Source organism: Rhamphochromis longiceps, linkage group LG2 (genome assembly GCF_057381845.1).
Source record: "Rhamphochromis longiceps isolate RC_006_pf linkage group LG2, R_longiceps_female_GT1.1, whole genome shotgun sequence".
NCBI classification, from domain to species: Eukaryota; Metazoa; Chordata; class Actinopteri; order Cichliformes; family Cichlidae; genus Rhamphochromis; species Rhamphochromis longiceps.
In genome coordinates, this window is record NC_140558.1 from 39,221,302 (window position 1) to 39,239,817 (window position 18,516).

The 18,516-nt window shown below is 41.5% G+C and overlaps 2 protein-coding genes across 2 annotated transcripts; both read right to left on the reverse strand.

Moving 5' to 3' along the window:
* Positions 1–2,312: 2,312 nt before the first annotated feature.
* mid1ip1l (MID1 interacting protein 1, like) lies at positions 2,313–4,048 on the reverse strand. The gene is made up of 2 exons (XM_085428291.1): positions 3,888–4,048; positions 2,313–3,552 (listed from the first exon to the last, which is right to left on the reverse strand). The coding sequence occupies exon 2, from the start codon at positions 3,478–3,480 to the stop codon at positions 3,004–3,006; it is 477 nt and encodes a 158-aa protein (XP_085284417.1). The 5' UTR covers positions 3,481–3,552; positions 3,888–4,048; the 3' UTR covers positions 2,313–3,003.
* A 2,805-nt stretch (positions 4,049–6,853) lies between these two features.
* Positions 6,854–17,116, reverse strand: tspan6 (tetraspanin 6). Its single transcript, XM_085428303.1, has 8 exons — positions 16,905–17,116; positions 13,112–13,300; positions 12,956–13,030; positions 12,543–12,635; positions 12,152–12,307; positions 11,949–12,032; positions 7,573–7,657; positions 6,854–7,481 (listed from the first exon to the last, which is right to left on the reverse strand). Exons 1-7 carry the CDS (start codon positions 16,989–16,991, stop codon positions 7,589–7,591), a joined length of 753 nt encoding a protein of 250 aa, XP_085284429.1. The 5' UTR covers positions 16,992–17,116; the 3' UTR covers positions 6,854–7,481; positions 7,573–7,588.
* Between the last annotated feature and the right edge of the window lie 1,400 nt (positions 17,117–18,516).

Consider the following 18,516-nt stretch of genomic DNA (forward strand, 5'->3'; position numbering starts at 1 on the left):
ACTCAAAGACAGCACAGGAACAAGCTCTGAAGACAAGATCCATAGAGGCTGGGGTCTACCACACGATGCAAGACCCCAGGTGCAGGCTGTGTAAAGATGCCCCTGAGACAATCCTGCACATAACCGCAGGGTGCAAGATGCTAGCAGGCAGGGCATACATGGAACACCATAACCAAGTGGCCGGCATAGTGTAAACCTGCAACACTTGTTTTGTAGCCACATGCAAAGCTGTTAAAACAAGCAAACTTCTGAGCAAACATTTGCTTATATAGACATTCAGAAGTCTGCATGGGCACAGAGCAACATTACTGTAGCTGTGTTTGCACAGTTAGATCACTAATTTGTTGCCAGGCAAAAGACACCAATTTGTTGGTGCTACTGTTCACCACCACAGGAGCACACGGAGCAAAACAGGAATTTTTCAATTAAAGAACTGGGATAATACTCAATAGTTAAGTCACTCACCTGATCTGAGGCCAGTAGAACAGCTTTTCAGTCATTAAATACAAAAGTGAATGCCGAGAGACCCAAATTCAAGCAACAACTGAAGCCGGGCAGAGGAAAAGGAGCACCTCAATGGAGGAAGCACAGCAATTGGTCATGTCCATGGATTTCAAACATTGGGTAGTCATTGTCTGCAAATGATTTTCATCCAAGAATTAAAACCAGTCCTCATATTTAATATATTAGTTTGTCCAATTAATTTTGAGCCTCTAAAAATGGAGTGCTGTGCAATAACTCCTGAACAGTTAATTCAAAACATTTGCAAAACCTCCAGATTTGGGTTACAAAGGTAAAACTATGAAAACTGTGTCTTTGTCCAACAAATTATGGACCTAACTGTATATAACTGGACATTGTAATTCCAATATCTACTCTTAAAGCTCAGTTTTCGGTCTCCACCAGCTGTTTACTGTGTACCAGCTAAGAACTCCATTATATTAAAAGCTAATCTCTAATCATTTGATGGTGTGTACAGTGGATTTTTACAAGCATCAAATTAAAGCAAAGTTAGAAATAGAATAAAAATAAATGAACAGACAGGCAAACATGCCCATGGATTTATTTCTTAGTTATAAATTAGATCAGTGTAAAGGTTGCATTTCTTTTTTTTTAATTCCCCATGTGGTCAGCTGTCACCAGTTGGGTTAACCCAGTTTATCTGAGTGGGCTGAGGCACACTGACCAGCACAGCCATTTTGATTCGCAGCCATCTGTGAGGCCCATTGTGAGAGGAGACAGAGGAGAACTGCAGCCTCTCGCCACAGCACTTTCCATGCAAACTCCCTGACCCCAGCGTCCTCGCTGCTGCTCGCCAGAGGAGCGCCAGTGTGTTGGACCCACTGCTTCCTGGATGGCCCTCACCACATTACAATCTCTTAATCACTGCTGTGCCTTTGAGAGAGAAAAGAGGGAGGGGGAGGGAGTCTCTGCAACTGGATTGGCTGCTCTTGGTGGAGCTGTTGCTAAGGGGAGGGCTTTACTCAGCGATGGATGGATTGATGGATGGATGGGCTTCTGGTTGGAGCAACTTAACATTTAGATCAACTAAATGTGATGAAGCAAATCTTCCAAAACTACTTGAGGTTCAGACCATGTTCTCTGTCACCATTTGCTGTTTTATTATTTATCAAATTTGTCTCACCCAAATAAAGTCTTATCAACCGTGATGGCTCAGTTTGCTTTACTGCCACTTGTCCTCTTGCAGCTACCATTTGTACAGTGTGAGATTTGAACTTTGTTTCAGGATTATTCAGTTCTGATGGGAAAGTTTAGGGTTTAACATTCTGAAACCGATTGTTGGCATTTTGATTTCAGCCAAGTCAACTTTAAGGATTTAATTGCCTAGTTTAAGATTTAAGCAACTTGGCCTGAATATGCATTGAGGTAAGAGTCCAATTACACTTTTAAAAAAATATAAACTTGTGCCCATGTACTTTAGATGATATACTGAAGTGCTTAAAACAGACTCCAGGCAAGTTGCATCAGATACAAGATTAAATGGTGTTGAGATCCCAGCACTGCTTACTCATTTAGTGCCAAAATTGCCACGCCCAGCTAAAACCCTTCTAGAATTATCTTGCAACATCCGCATACTCATGTTAAAATATTAACATTGCACAGGCCGGACCAACATCTATACGTTTTAAGGGTTTCCCCTCAGAAGTTTAGCTAAAGTATCATCTTTCGCCAGGAATGTCACATCAGAGACTAGTTTACATCTGAGCAGAGATTGAGGTAAACATCTATTTATAGGCAGGCTACTTGAGAGAGTCTGAACATCCTTCCTGTTACTAATGACAGACAAGACAAACATTATTAGCTTCATGTTTATTTCCATTTTATTGCATCAATATAAAATTGGATTTTCAAATTAAGTTTCCATAGACAAACATTTAAGCTATATAATGAACAACTTACAGTGACAATGTGGGAAGGAATTGAACATGGTATGGTACAAAAAGTCAAGGCACACCTTGTTGTAGCATTGAGTGGAACGCTTTAAAACCTCTGCAGGCAGGAACCCTTCAGCTCAGCTTTAATAAAATGACCATTTTTACAAGGAGGGACAGAATAGCCAGCATTCAATATCTCCTATGGGCAGAAACTTTATTCACTTCAACTTGAAATTCATGTAAATTTGAAATGCAGATCACGTGAGGGAAAACGTTCTGCCTAAAATCAGAGCTGTGCTTCATCAGGACTTGATTCAGTAAACCTCCACCAAGCACGAACATGCCAGCCTCTCCAGAAGAGGCAGGCTGACGACATGCGCAGGGATCACTGGTTTATTTATTTATTTTATTCATTTGATGGGAGGGGGCGGAGGAGCAGGATTGAAGTTTGAGTGTTATTCAGTAGCAGGAGAAGCCAGGAGTGGTTGCCCTGGTCAGTTTACCGTCCATCTGAGAGTTTTGGAAGAGATCTGACCCATCACAAAACACCTCACTATTTCAAGTCAGTTTGAGGAGAAAAGGGCGAGGAAAACAGATGCAGTTACTTCTATCTCATGAAGTTTCCTCCTCCAATTTCCCTCTTGTACCTGTTGGTGAGGTGGTCTGCCTGCATGGTCAGCTTGGACAGCACGCCAAACAGTCCTCTGAGGTGATAATGAAACTGATGCTGCAGGTCAGCGTTGTCATCCACGTGTATGTCTCCCTTCACCGCCTGCTGCTCTTCCTGCTTCACCGCCATCTCTAGGAAGCTGGCACCGCTGCTCACCTCCCTCTTCAGCAGGCCCCACTCCATGTCGTTCTTTATGGACTTGAGCAGCAGGTAATGCTCGTACATGTCCCTCTGCTTGTTGCTGCACGGCGGTTCGTTGTTGTTGTTAGCCTGCTGCTCGTCCAGCGGCATGTCTCGCAGCAGGCTCGGCACCATGATGGTCTCGTCCATGTTGTTGGTGGCCGCTATGAAGCGGTGCATGACGTTAATGAGGGAGTGCTTGTTGCCGACGGAGTCGCTGCTGATCTGCATCATTTTGAAGGCTGTAAGGTTACAGTGTAGCGCAGACGGGTGGATCTTTAAAGGCAGAGCTGTTTGGCTGGTGATCTGCAAGATGAAGGGAGGGATGATTAGGATGCAGGAAAGGTGCAGGGAGATTGAGCAGACTCTGCAGAAATGCAGCACAGCAAGGGCAAATCCCTCTGAGACAGCTTTACATAATCAGCACGGACAATAAAACACCTGCAGCACGCCGGACTAAAGCCTGGCTGCAGGGGACCGACACCGCGAGCTGACATCTCTAATAGAAAACAGATGAATAAGACTTCCGTATGCTTCCAATCTATACCATCATGCCCGAAGCGCATCACTATGACCTCGATTTCCTGCTGCTGAAATTCAAACATCCCTTCAGTTAGAGAGGCACTGAGTAAAAGACTGACCTGGAAACCTGAGGGAAAGCTTGCCTGGTGTCCTGGTTGGTTAACTCAAGTTTTCTCAGGCAGCGTACAGCACCCGCTGGGAAGAAAAATAAAAATTTCTTCAGCTGACTGACAGATAAGCGCTGTTTTTATACCCAGCAGCCGGGTTGGGCGGTAGGAAGGACTGAAAGTCCGGCCTCTTTGGGTTTTACTGCAGAGCCAGTTGGGCTGCATGACAACTGCAGGCGGGGCTTCTGCAGCGTCTGATCCAAAATTGACCAATGAAATGAGATCTGGCAGCAGCCACTCAAACATGTTTGTTCTGGGCTCGCCTGCGATTAGCTGCACCCTGTTTACTGCTCATCTTTTCCGGGCCGCTTGTCCCCTGAAGGCAACACTGATGTAAGTCTCCGTGCAGCTCTTTGCACGTCGGGTTTGTCAAGAGTTGAACTCATAGATGGTTTAAGATTCAACTAAGCATAGTGTGATCCCCCCCCATCCCCCCACACACGCTCACTCTCCGTCCTTTATTGGTTTGTATATATCTTGCACAGCACTGCCGCCTGGCGGTTAAGTTGTGTCGGTTCAACTGAAGCGTCCTCGCTGATGCAATACACTCATCCAAACGACACATGACCCCAGGAGCAGCACGTGTCACCAGGTGGAGCATCCACTGTGTCACGGGTGTCCCTAAAAGTCTGGCATAAATTTCAGGCTTTTAGCTGTATTTTCACGAGTTTTACAGCTTTCCCCACTGATAAAGATCTCCCTCGATGCCAATCTTAGTGCAGCAGTTAATTTAATTAATAAATAAACAATAAAATCACAGAAAAGTAGACATTTCTGTTTTGTTTAGGTCCACAGTAAAAGAAGAAAAAAAAGATCCAAACAAAAAAGGACATTTTCTGTAAAATAACAATTTTCTGTTTTATAATTACAGGATAATTTACTGTGAATTTACACACTTATTTCTTCCAATTTAAGCCCAAAGAGTCATGCTGGCGGGCTTTTTTTATTTACTACAGCAGCATTTCTTTATCTTGTAGAAAAACTGTTGAAATTGCACAAATTTTTCTTATATTAAGATATCTAAGGGATTAAATGTGAAGTTGAAACTTCTTTACACTGACAAAGGGCAGAGTTTCATTCATTTGCCACACTAAGGATCAAAGTGGAGCTGCATTTGGTGCGTCATGTAAAATGAGTTTGACATCCCTGCATTATCGGATTAGTTTCACCTGCAATTTTCCTGAGTAAAACCAGCAGTCAGTGCTTTGAAAAGCATGGCACAAGTTGCCTGTGTCTAAGCTGTGAGCAATAGCCAAAGCTTATACATATTTATAGAAGGCTGCTTGTATTCATCAGCATGAATTCAATTATTTATTTACAGTCTAATGTGTTGGTGTACAGAGGCAAAGCTACAGAAATGGTCTGTGTCCTTGCGTCAAACATCATGCAAATCAAATTTGACCCCACCAGAAACTGGTTACCTCAGGGCAATAAAGCGCTATAAGGGCACTAAAATGTCACAGTTTTCTACATATGCTCATTTTTATTTTAATGAACATCAACTAAATTTTCTTAGAAGCATTTAATGTGTGATTGTATGGTTCCGTGTGTCCGAGTGTGCCTATCATTGATAACTATTCTCTGGAACTTCATGAAACACTTACTGTCTTCAAATTCACTCTCCTTGTTGAAGGAATGGGGCCCAAATACCCAAACACATTCTTTTCTCCCATAAAATATTTATGTGCTCATATCCTGTAAGTTAACATGAGTTCATGCAAGTATTAAATGATGCAATTAAGCAAGTTGTAGCAAGCGAGCACCAGAAAACATAAAACAAGCAGTGTCAAGTATCAGAGTTCAGAAACACAGTTTAAATGTACTAAGTTACATTCCACTACTGCTCATCTAACTCAGTGACGCTGTAGGATTAACAGCACTACGCACCAAGTCTAAGGAAACTTTATTTAACAAACTGCAAATGAGCAACATCTCTCAGGCCTTTGTAGAAGTTTAGAGTTCAATCAGCATAGACTGTGTTGATATTTATTTTGTCAACAACGGCATATTACCAAAGCACAGAGGTATAACTGGTGGTTATACCTCCTGCACATGCACATCATGTCAGCTACACCCAGTGACTGTTTCGTTTGCTGTGCAAACAGTTAAACCTGAAATTAAAGAGACGTAGGTTGTGCTTTTATTCTTTGGCCACAATAATAATTTTTTCCCCCAAGGCTTTTTAGAACGAAAAAAGGTTTATTTGAATGAAATATCAAACCATTGTGCAAAGACCTACCACCTTCATACACATCAGGAGAAACGACTAGCCAGAGAAAATACAACAGCTGCAGTGAAGCACGAGATTCAACAACGAGGTGATCGAGCTGACAGCGTGTAGCCTTGTTACAGCCGTTTACATCTTTTACTATGCTGAGTGGTAGAAGTGAAGAACAATGTGGTGTTCACCCTTTAACTTCACCCCTGCAAATTATAGAAGTTAGGTAATGAAGGGGAGTCTGGTTTTCCTGGCTGTCAGCCACAGCCATGGATGAAAGTTCAAGGCCGCACTGTGTTTTTAGTGTGTAGTTTAATAGTGTAACTGTGTGACAGGTCTTTACGTTACAGATGCAATTCGAGTGCATTATGGGGGGAAAGAAAAAAAGGGAATCTTGACAAAGTGGATGGTAAATTCTTATTTGATCATTCAGGCATTTTTAGTATTTTGTATTTTTATGTGCAGTTACTTTAATCGCACATCAAACATGCTATTTAAATCCATAAAGTTGTCTTCCACTGAAAAACAGAGATGCTTTCATATCTTGAAGTTTATTAGCATTCTTCTAAAGGCCCCAAATATCCAGGGCATGTTTGTCTGCCAAAAAATCACCTGCTGCCAGAATATTTGTGTTTCTTTCTTTTTTTGTGAGCAAACAGCTGTACAGACCGTTGCTAAGAACGCACACTGTCAGAGACACTGGATTTCATCTTTTATTTTCAAGTATTTCACATGCATCCACACAAGAATAACACTAACACTGAAAACTGTGGTAAGAAGTCAGGTGTAGTTGGCACACATAATTGGTAGGGCTGGCTTTCCCACACAGCTCCTATAAATCATTTGTACTTGATTTCAGGAAGGTGACCTGTCCATTTCTAGGGCTTATAAAGGCTTCACACATAAAGATACAGACGTTTAACATTAACAGCTTATTATTGTCTACATTTCATCTGCTCAGCTACAGACTACTAGCGAAAAAATTATAACACAAGGCAACTGCGAAACAAGAAATGAAAATGTTGCTGTCAAATTAACTCAAATAAAAAAGTGACACTAATACACAACATAAACACTAAATGTAATTTCCCTAATTTACTCCCAGAATAACAAATGACCTGTGAAATGTTTTATCTTTGGTCACACCAAGTTCCGAGTATTCTCCCTTTTTGATGCTCCGCAGACATGATTCCCTTGTGCATTGGTGAGATTGAATAAAAGGAAAAAGCGGTGAGTGTCTTCCATCTCTAAAATTACATGATAAGAAACACAAAGACAAAATATTAAAATCCCAACTCAGTTCGCACCAGGACCGGCTCATCAGTGACCTGCAAATAGAAGCAGAAAGACCGTTACAAATCCTCCTCAGAACAATCTGTATGACTTGCTGTTATGATAACTCCCTCATAAAAGACATACCTGTGGCAGGTGACTGTTAGACCATCTCATACTGGTTGTTGGTGATGTATCGAGACAAGCAGCAGGCCAGGAACATCCCAATGAGCTGAAACCACAGTACACAAATTTCAATCTGTGGCCCAAACTGACATCTGAAAAAAAATTTTCTATGGCTTCCTGAAACCTTAAATTACTTAAAAAACAAAACATAACAAAAAAAACAAAAACAAAACAAGCAACAATTACTTCCTTTTTTGTGTTTTCACAGATTTACTTACATCTTGTATTCATTAGCAAGACGCATGACATCTGCATTAAATTATTCTGTTCTTTTGTCCCATTTTTAGTTTTTTTTTTTAAGTCAACGTTTAAATGATTCTCTTTCTTATACTTTGTTAATTCCTGGGTTTTGATATTTTTGTGTGGATGGATGCTGGATAACGTGGCAGCTGTACTGATCTGCTGAGGAGAAGAGAGCTGAATGTAAAAGCAAAGCTGTTCAGTTACCCGTCGATCTGCGTTCCTGCTCTCACTAATGTCCACGAGCTGTGGGCATCGTGGATATAAGAGACAGGAATTAGAAATGCCTCCTGGGACGCCTCCTATGTGAGGTGTTTCAAGCACTTTCAATTGGGAGGAGGCCAGGGGGCAGACCCAGGACATGTTTGACAGATACTGTCTCTCAGCTGGTTTGAGAACACTTCTGTGAGGAGCTGGAGAAGATGTCTGGGTGTCTATGCTTAGACTCCTGCCCCGACAACCAAGGTCAGTGACAAAAAAAAATTACTAGATGAATAATCAGACAATGTTACGGTAATTTAAACATGTTTTCTAACTATTCTTTCCTTATGGCTCATGTTTGAAATAAATTTAAAACATGGGTGATTATAGTGACCCATTTGATTTAGGGGCTGTTTAAACTGGGTATTTAAATGACTTTCACCATTACTGTAGCAATGTTGTTTGTTTACTCAGGTTTTGTGTTGGTTTCTGGAGACTTGGAAAGATTTTACATTTGTCTTAACTGGAAAGCACTTGGGTCAAGTCTACTTAAATAAAAGTGACTTGACTTCTCGTATGACTGGAAAACTGTGGCTATACCGCAGAACCACAAGTTGCACAGTTTTCCACTTATAACCTTCACTTACTCTAAGTCAGAGCTTTGCATGGAGCAGCCACACTAATGCTCAGACAGGCTACAAGTAACTGTAAACATTAACTACACTGTGAGTCACTCTGAAAGAACTAGGAAGATCCTTCTCCACACCTGTGCTACAATGGTGGAAAAGAAGTATACAAAAACTTCAGCATGACAAAGAACCAGTCGATAATATAGCATCTGTGAAAGATGATTATTAAGTGGAGGTATGAAAAGAATTTGGGGTAATTCCCAAATTTTATGGCTTTATAAATGCTTTAAATATCGATTCACGGGAGACTATGGTGACTGGCTTGATTTCGGGGCTTGTCTCAAGTGGCCACCTTTGGAGCGGCATGTTGCTGCTTTGTGCAAAAATGACCTACAGTGGGGCAAAAAAGTATTTAGTCAGCCACCGATTGTGCAAGTTCCCCCACTTAAAATGATGACAGAGGTCAGTAATTTGCACCAGAGGTACACTTCAACTGTGAGAGACAGAATGTGAAAAAAAAAAATCCATGAATCCACATGGTAGGATTTGTAAAGAATTCATTCGTAAATTAGGGTGGAAAATAAGTATTTGGTCACCTCAAACAAGGAAAATCTCTGGCTCTCACAGACCTGTAACGTCTTCTGTAAGAAGCTTTTCTGTCCCCCACGCGTTACCTGTATGAATGGCACCTGTTTGAACTCATCATCTGTATAAAAGACACCTGTCCACAGCCTCAAACAGTCAGACTCCAAACTCCGCCATGGCCAAGACCAAAGAGCTTTCGAAGGACACCAGGAAAAGTATTGTAGACCTGCACCAGACTGGGAAGAGTGAATCTACAATAGGCAAGCAGCTTGGTGTGAAAAAATCAACTGTGGGAGCAATCATCAGAAAATGGAAGACATACAAGACCACTGATAATCTCCCTCGATCTGGGGCTCCACGCAAGATCTCATCCCGTGGGGTCAAAATGATCATGAGAACGGTGAGCAAAGATCCCAGAACCACACGGGGGGACCTGGTGAATGACCTGCAGAGAGCTGGGACCAAAGTAACAAAGGTCACCATCAGTAACACACTACAACGGCAGGGAATCAAATCCCGCAGTGCCAGACGTGTTCCGCTGCTGAAGCCAGTGCATGTCCAGGCCCGTCTGAAGTTTGCCAGAGAGCACATGGATGATACAGCAGAGGATTGGGAGAATGTCATGTGGTCAGATGAAACCAAAGTAGAACTTTTTGGTATAAACTCAACTCGTCGTGTTTGGAGGAAGAAGAATACTGAGTTGCATCCCAAGAACACCATACCTACTGTGAAGCATGGGGGTGGAAACATCATGCTATGGGGCTGTTTTTCTGCCAAGGGGACAGGATGACTGATCCGTGTTAAGGACAGAATGAATGGGGCCATGTATCTGGCCAAGATGGCGCCGCGGATGGTCGCCCTGGTGCTTCAGTGCGTTACTTTTGTTTTGTTTTTGTGCATTTCTTCTGTGTCTGGGGACTCCTCTGGATACTCCTCTGGATACTCGTACACCAGAGAAGAGCTCCTTAACTACAGGACTACAACGCCTGTGGAAGTGCTATTTATGACACTATGTTTGCACTGAAGCACCGCAGCAATTTCCTAATGTTGTAAACCTGCTCAACATTTGGCAATAAACCCCATTCTGATTCTGATTCTGATCGTGAGATTTTGAGCCAAAACCTCCTTCCATCAGTGAGAACTTTGAAGATGAAACGAGGCTGGGTCTTCCAACATGACAATGATCCAAAACACACCGCCCGGGCAACAAAGGAGTGGCTCCGTAAGAAGCATTTGAAAGTCCTGGAGTGGCCTAGCCAGTCTCCAGACCTCAACCCCATAGAAAATCTGTGGCGGGAGTTGAAAGTCCGTGTTGCTCGGCGACAGCCCCAAAACATCACTGCTCTCGAGAAGATCTGCATGGAGGAATGGGCCAAAATACCAGCTACTGTGTGTGCAAACCTGGTAAAGACCTATAGTAAACGTTTGACCTCTGTTATTGCCAACAAAGGTTATGTTACAAAGTATTGAGTTGTGTTTTTGTTATTGACCAAATACTTATTTTCCACCCTGATTCACGAATAAATTCTTTACAAATCCTACCATGTGGATTCATGGATTTTTTTTTTCACATTCTGTCTCTCACAGTTGAAGTGTACCTCTGGTGCAAATTACCTACCTCTGTCATCATTTTAAGTGGGGGAACTTGCACAATCGGTGGCTGACTAAATACTTCTTTGCCCCACTGTACAAGTGATTTTAGCAATGCACACTGGGCAACGTGGCTCAATAAACTTGAGTCTGATATCAGAATGTAGACTGTATGAGGGGAATAACTGCTGAATCAGAGCCAAGATGAACAGCTGCTGTGGCTCTGCTCTAGGTCTCCATGCTACGTCCCCCTTGGTGCAGTCTTGAGAACAGCTGGAGAACACATCACACAAACAAGCTTATGTTGCCACATTTCAACTAGATTTTCTCTCACTGTTGGAAATCATTTCCTGCTGTGTTCCTGTTTGTTGGTTAGTAGAGGTGGGTCACAGCAAAATAAAAAAAATAAAATAAAAAAAATTCAAGACAAACCCTCCAGCTGATCTGCCCGTCCTTTTATTTTCATCCTAACGTGGTGAAAACTGAGCTTTTTCATTAATAGAACAGAGAGTAGAAACATCCTGTCTCAAAGTGACGATGAAAAACCTTTTCTTATACTTATTACTTTGAGGCAGACTGCTGCGATTCCTTAGGCTTAAAACATTCCTTTTTGTTAAAGCAGGATCAGGTGAGCCTGAAACATTCCCATAGTCACATTAATACAGTGAGGATTTTTCTCCACTCCTCTTTTCAATCCTGACGTGTTTACATGCCAATACTGCACGTCACAAACTTTTGTCTACTCTCCCACAGTTTGTGTTCTGTCCTCGCCTCTCTGTGGTTGCCTCTCCCCGAGGGTGGTTTTGCTGGGCGTTCTTTCTTCCCACAGTCACCAAGTCCTTGCTCATAGGATAATTTGGTTGTTGGGCTCTCTCTCTAACATTTTAGGGTCTTCACGTTATAATATAAAGTGGCTTGGGGTGACCGCTGTGAATTGGCACTACATAAATCACATTTAACTGAATTAACATAGGTTGGTTATTACTTCAAGAAAAACAATACTAATTGGTTCCTACATCCGGCTTCAATTGTTCAGCTTTTCTTTGGTTTGTAGCCACAAACGGTTTCCATATAACAGAATATTAGACATACCTGAAAGAAGGCAATTCCAAAAGAAATCCCAGCAATTATTCCCAGGTTGTTCTCCATTGTGGTGCTTACCAGCACAAAGCAGCCCTTCACAACAGGAAAAAACAAAAAAAACCCTCAGAATTAAACAGAAAGTTATATTGAACCAAAACCTTTTACAAATACAGCTGACCATCTTTGAGATGAACTGCTTGTTCCAAACTCACCGTTGTGTACACCACATTCTCAGCCTTGGCAAGATCCTTCAGTGTTTCTGGTGAGCAGTTATCGCTGTCTTTACAGCAGCTGACCGGGATGCCTTTCTCTTGAAAGTACTTTGTATTGTTCCAGTCTGTGTAATTATACACCCCGCAGCAGTGCAACTAAAAGCAAAGAGTCACAACAAAAAAAAGAAAAGAAAACAAAGCTATGTTGTGGATTCTCCCTTTGAGAAGACAGTGATGAGAGCAACATGGTTCAAGGAGAGTGCTCCTGTGCGTTCAGTGTTGAGTTGACCTTTAAAATGTTCATATAAACAAGAGCCCTCTGGTGTGTACAGAGAAACATAAAGTCAGATAAATGCAACGCCACTAGGGTGATGGAAAATCTCCCACTTACATTCCTCTGGATGGTGTCCACTGGATTCTTGCTCTCCGTGCCGTTGTACTTTATCACTGCGTTTTTATAGCCGTTGTCCAGTGTGGCTTTGATCTGATGAGTTCAAAATAAAGGCGTCACATACATAACAGAGGGGTTGACTTTGAGTTGTGCTAGCTGAAACCTGACAGAGATAACGGGTATCACAATAGTGGTATTCATCTTTTCGCTGCAGACGCTGCACACGCTCATGTGATTGCACGACTTCACCGTTTGTGATGTTGAACTTGTTTTAACCTGTTTCAAGAAACTTTCACCCATGAAAATAAATGACAAACATTCCCTCAGTGTCATGTTACAGTTTCATTTTGATTCAAGCGTACCAACTGTAAGTTTAACCCACCTCATGTCAAAAAATATTTCCATTTCCTCACCTCATGCCTGAAGATGAAGCCTGAAACTCCAGCCACGAGCTCAGCCAGGAAGACCAAGGTCAAAAACATGGCATACTGAGAAACACAAAAGACAAAAAACAGTCATGCAAGGTTATTTCTGAGACTGGGAATGTTTCCTACTGCTCTTTCACCGACCAGTTTGAGCATCCACGGGCTGCCACGGCATGTGGCGAAGCAGCCGAACAGTCCGAAGATAACGATGATGGCTCCGGTCCCGATGAGGACATATGGCGCGTTGGTGCTCTCCTCAGCAGCCAGGGAGAAATAGGTCTCCAAGCTTACCTTCCCCCACACGCCAACAGCCAGCAGGATCACGCCTGTGACCTGGAGACAACAGAAGAGCGAGTCAGCTCAAGAATCAAAGATCAACAGAGAAACGCAAGGAAGGCTTTTAGGACCTGTGACTGATACGGGTCAAGCCCAACCAGTTACTTAAGAGTGTGGTTAGCATTCAGGAACACAATCATTTCATTTCAATTTATTATGTAGCTCTAGGGAAAATCATAAACAATGAGCAGCTTAATTAAAGAAAGAGAAAGCTAATTAATTTATCTGTGGATCACCAGGGGGGGAAATATCTACTGACTTCAGCTTCCAAAATATAAAGATCTCTTTTTTGTCACATATGATAATAAAACCATTTTTTGGTAATTATAGACACTTAAAAACATTTTAAATCTATTATTCTGCATGTGTATGTACTCTGACAGACTGGTGATCTACCTTGAATCTCACTTTTACTTGAGAACCGTGTCGGTCTGCATCCAGAGAAAACACAATTTCCCTTAGCGACTTCCTTTATTAAATCTGCACTGATCTCAGGGGAGCAAATGTAGATGAGGCAGGGGGTAGATTGTATCTGAGGCAAACAGGATACAGCCTTTCCGTTCACAATACACGCTTAATATGCTGTGGATTATTCATCTACCCGCCTCGCGTGTTTTAGTAAGAACACGCCTGGGATTCGAGCCTCAGTCTGTGATTTAATCTCAATCTCAGCAGCTTTTCCTTTAACGCTCCCCCACACAAGTCATTAGCCTGAGGGGAGGCATCGGCTCAGCCAGGCAGCAGCAATAAATTGTCAGATAAAAGCACAGCCCTGAACTCTGTGTTAGCAGAAGCAGGAGCCTCACAGGGCTGTTTGCTCAGAGCAAAGACTAACACTGAGAACAACTGTAAGCATCTGTTTTCCTCCACAGACAAGCTTGTGTTTGTTTGTTTCGTTTTGTGAAGAAACGTGATTTAAGCGTAAATGGGTCCGGCAACAAGAAATTACTGTTGCGTTTATTTTTGGTTATTAAACTGTGAAAATAATAAAACATGTTATTTCCCAACTGCAGAAATTTAAACCACAAGCTCTAATTTGAAGGTATATTCAGTTTTTTTACTCCTGTAAATAACAAAGGGAAGCAGGGTTTCACTGATATATTACCTGAAGATGATAACAGGTGATAATTGCTCTGCTTTTTAAAAATGTGCAAATTAGATCAGGGTTTTTCCTACTTCAAAATAAGCCTGTGTATAGTTAAAGCAACAACATTAAGTAGTTGCATTTACTTGTTCCTGATAAACACGTTTTAACCTGAGTGAGGAAATCAAAGTAAAACCACTTTTGATCAACGTCATCACCCCCCCTGCTGATAAACAGTGCATTTTGCTGTAACTTCTGGCAATCTGATTAGTAAAAAAAATATTTTATGCATAAGTTTATGAAACCCCTATTTAAATGTTTTTAATTATGATCAGATTACATTGTCATTTGGAGTTGACAACATGTTTCTAATGCAGGAAAGACACTGAAGATCAATTTGATCTGTTTTGGCTGATTAACTCTTCAGACAGTGTGTTAACTGAAAGTTGGGTCATTATATTAAAATGAGGCATTGTAAACAGAATAGTTGATCCTCTGTAGGCCACTATATCAGACTTTTGTGCCCTTTTATTTATTTATTTATTTAAATTGGCCCACAAAAGTCAGTTAATTTATATACCACTAGTTAAAACAAACAAAAAAAACAAACAAGTAAGCTTTGAGCCCCTGTAGGCTCATCCCTGCTGTTATTGTTGCTGGAGACACGCTGACTGCTGTGAGCCTACAGCAAAGTTTAACCAAATATCTGAGAGTCTAAGGTTGCAGTTTGCACACGCACATCTTTAATTAAACACTTACTAATTCAGCTTCGCTGTCACGGTGTAAAACAAACCGGCTTGGATTGGAGAAGCTAAAAACATCACCATCTTTAAAAGTTTGCTTCAAAGGGGAAGTGGCTGGTGGAAACACAGTCACTGGTACAAAAAGAGGAAGTGGCAACAAGTTGCCCAATGCACTTTTTCACTAGCCCCACCAAAAAAAAAAAAAAAAAAAAGAAAAAAAAAAAAAGGGGGGCCCAAAATAAATTCATTAATAAAAATGAAAAACTGCATTTTTCTTCTAAACATTTGTACTTCCCTAAGGAAAACCATCCAACCACAGCTGCAAATTAGCACTAGATCAAATGAAATAATCTATGTACAAAATTAAATGATTAACTGTGGAGCTTTAAACAGTTTTGTTTAGAGTAAACAAGAAATCTGAAGAGTTATTCTGCACTCCAATCTGGGTTTTATTCCATAAATCATCTCATGTAGTATTCTTGTTGCACGTGTATATAAAAACCCAGCTTCAATGAAATGTCATCTTATCATGATATGAAACTGAGCTGCAATCATCAAATTATCTCTGACATTTTCAGACAAAACCATTAATCATCTACTCATAAAAAAAAATAACAGTTTCAGCAAACTGTGTGGAAGAAAAATTACTAGTTGAAGCCGTACATCAAATCCTCTAATCTGAGAAGTATGCAGAGGTTTTGAACAACAGCTGTGCATTAAAAAGAAAAGGGGAACAAAAAACTGAGAACTAGATGAGATGAAATGCTAGGATGAGATGATCACTATATGGCAGCACAGGTTAACAGCAACACAAACTGAGAGTTTTTATTCCCCAGAGTTACTGCAAGACTCTTTTATCAGACATTAATAGCAGTGTACTGATTTATCTGCCAAGGGGTGTAACAAAGGTAACTGATCACAGAGTGATGACGGTCAATCTGCTGTGTAACACCAATTTTACACTGGCTAAAGGCCAAAGGACACTGTGATGAGAGTGTGGCAACAAAAACAAAGTAAACCAACAACATACATCTAATGGCATCGACTACTGCCCAAAATGTTTGCTAGTTCTACTGATGGACTGGTAAATGAGCAAAATAACCACTATAGCCGATTATACAGGCGACCAGGTGCCTTGTCCCACACTTTGTCTGGCTCTAGTTTACACAAGTCACGATATGTTATCTCACAAGAAAAAATGGTCTCAAAGCAGATATATGAATGCATCCCGAATGTTTAGCAGTAATGTGGCACAAGGTCAACAATTTTAACAGCTTAACGGAGAAACGGGAGGAATGCAGTCAAATTAAAAGCCTTCCACAAGTCACCTGGGATCGGGTCAAAATATTAATTTCCTCGTAGTTAATTAAACATTAAGTTTAATTAAGTTTCAGTCTGACATAAGATGTAATGTATTTACTTTATTAAATATCCGTTAAAAAAACAAAAACAAACAAAATAAAATGTGACACTGAGGTTTGAGAAGTGCATTAGTGACTTTATTAGTGTACTTTAACGGCTAACGGCAACTTCCAGGGGTAATAAAGGCGAACACTGGGTGGATTTTTTTCCACAAGTGGTTATTACCGTCGACATAAAACTATCTCTACTCTGACTCGTGGACATTTTTTTCAGAAAATTTAACTTGTGCAGTGATTTCAAGAAACCGTGTCGTGAGCCTCGTTGGCAAAGCCGCTGCTCGGAGCCCATTGTTGCTCCTTCGTTAGCCTGTAGCCCCCTACTCCCCTTCCCTTTTGCAAGTCCGGCGACTCACCCAGAAAATTAGGCTGTAGGATATGAGGAAAGTCTTCAGGCAGGTAATCACTGGCTTCGTCTGAAGCCGGCGAGACGGTGGCGACATGTTGGAGTTTAGTTTTTTAACTGAAAAAAAGAGGAAAAAACTTCACTTCCCAGCGTCCAGAAACGAAGAGAGAAGAAGGGAAAAAAGTTCTGGATCTGAGGAGAGAGGGGGAAGTGTCGTCACTTACCCAGACTCACTTTCCTGGAGGATAAACAGCTCAGCTGGACAGACTAGCGTCAAGTCCGCAACAGCGACAGCGGTAAAACACCACACGCGCAAACAGCTATCAAAATAAAAGCCCAGCTGCGACGGTTTTTTTTTTTTGTTGTTTTTTTTTAAGGGAAACGGTGTCCAACATGCGGTCCGGGGGCAGAATTGGGCCGCCACAGGGTCCCACTCGGACTGTTTGATGTGAAGTCATTTACTGCTTCAGTTTTTCAATATAATTAATTTCTTCTTGTTTTCTGCTGATGTTAGCCTTCCTGCACAGGAGTGATACTGTATGGCAAGCATTTCTAGACCAATACCAGCTGATGGAACCATAAGGAGGTGCAAGCGGTGGGAAATGTTCACAGCTTTTAGTGTTACCAGCTGTTCCTGCGCATGGAGGAGAGGCTGGGTGCTTCCTTTACTTAGTGAGGGACTGGGAGTTAGTGAATGGCTGTTTACCTGTGAGTGATTCTGCCTGTGCAGCAGTAGTTTTCATTTTCCTTGCCAGGATAGACCATTTTTTAGGATTTGTTTCTGTGTTTAGACCCCACACATAGGGGTGGAGGAGTCCTGTCAACAGACCTGTCACCAAGTTATTCTAATGATTGTATGTTTAATCTCTTAATCATTTGTTATCTCATAAGGCCATTTGTTTTTTGTAAAACAGGCTGCAGCATGAGCCCAGAAGCTCATAAATTTAGCAATTCCTGGCTAATTACATCCCATCCCCATAAGAAATGGTTCTGACTTCCAAGAATTGCAGTTGTCCCAGTTTGCTGTGGTATTCATGATTGTGGCTTTTTGGCTGTGCAGGGTTTATAGTGTGATTTTGATAAACTGAGTTATCCACTTGCTGTGTAGCGTTTGGGTCTGAGGCAAATTTGCAAAGTGTCACGGTCCTGGGTCATTTTGACCCAGCATTTTCAGTTCTTATATTCCTTTGTATTATGGTTTGTATTCTGATCCTTTTGTCATGCTTTGTTTATTAGTATTATTCTATGTTTCAGTTATTCTTTGTGAGGGATTAGTTCTTAGGTTGTGTCTCTCGTTTAATATAAGTTCAGTTCAGTGTCTGTTTCCTGTTTCCCGTTTTATTGTGAAAGGTTGTGCCTCATCTCAGTGTGTCTAGCTCCCCGTGTCTCGTTAGCCCAAACCCTCCCAGCTGTGTCTCCCTCCTGTTTTCCATTCCCCGATTACTCCCCTGTGTATATAAGCCCTGTGTTTTCCTGCGTTCCCTGTCGCCTCGTACCCTCAGCTAGCTGTGTGTTCTGCTTCTGTGTTTAATCACCTGCGCCAGTTTAGTATTTCTTTTCCAGTGTTTCCGTCCTGTGTTCAGACTTTTGTTGGTCTTTTGGTGAGTTTAGTTAATACGAGG

What these genes read in the sequence shown, in the direction of transcription:
- mid1ip1l (XM_085428291.1), bottom strand. Translation starts at nt 3,480, where the DNA reads ATGATGCAGATCAGCAGCGACTCCGTCGGCAACAAGCACTCCCTCATT.
- tspan6 (XM_085428303.1), bottom strand. Translation starts at nt 16,991, where the DNA reads ATGTCGCCACCGTCTCGCCGGCTTCAGACGAAGCCAGTGATTACCTGC. An exon ending in GCCCGTGGATGCTCAAACTG is followed by an intron (nt 13,031 to 13,111) that starts GTCGGTGAAAGA and finishes TGTGTTTCTCAG; the next exon opens with TATGCCATGTTTTTGACCTT. An exon ending in TGGACACCATCCAGAGGAAT is followed by an intron (nt 12,308 to 12,542) that starts GTAAGTGGGAGA and finishes CTTTGCTTTTAG; the next exon opens with TTGCACTGCTGCGGGGTGTA.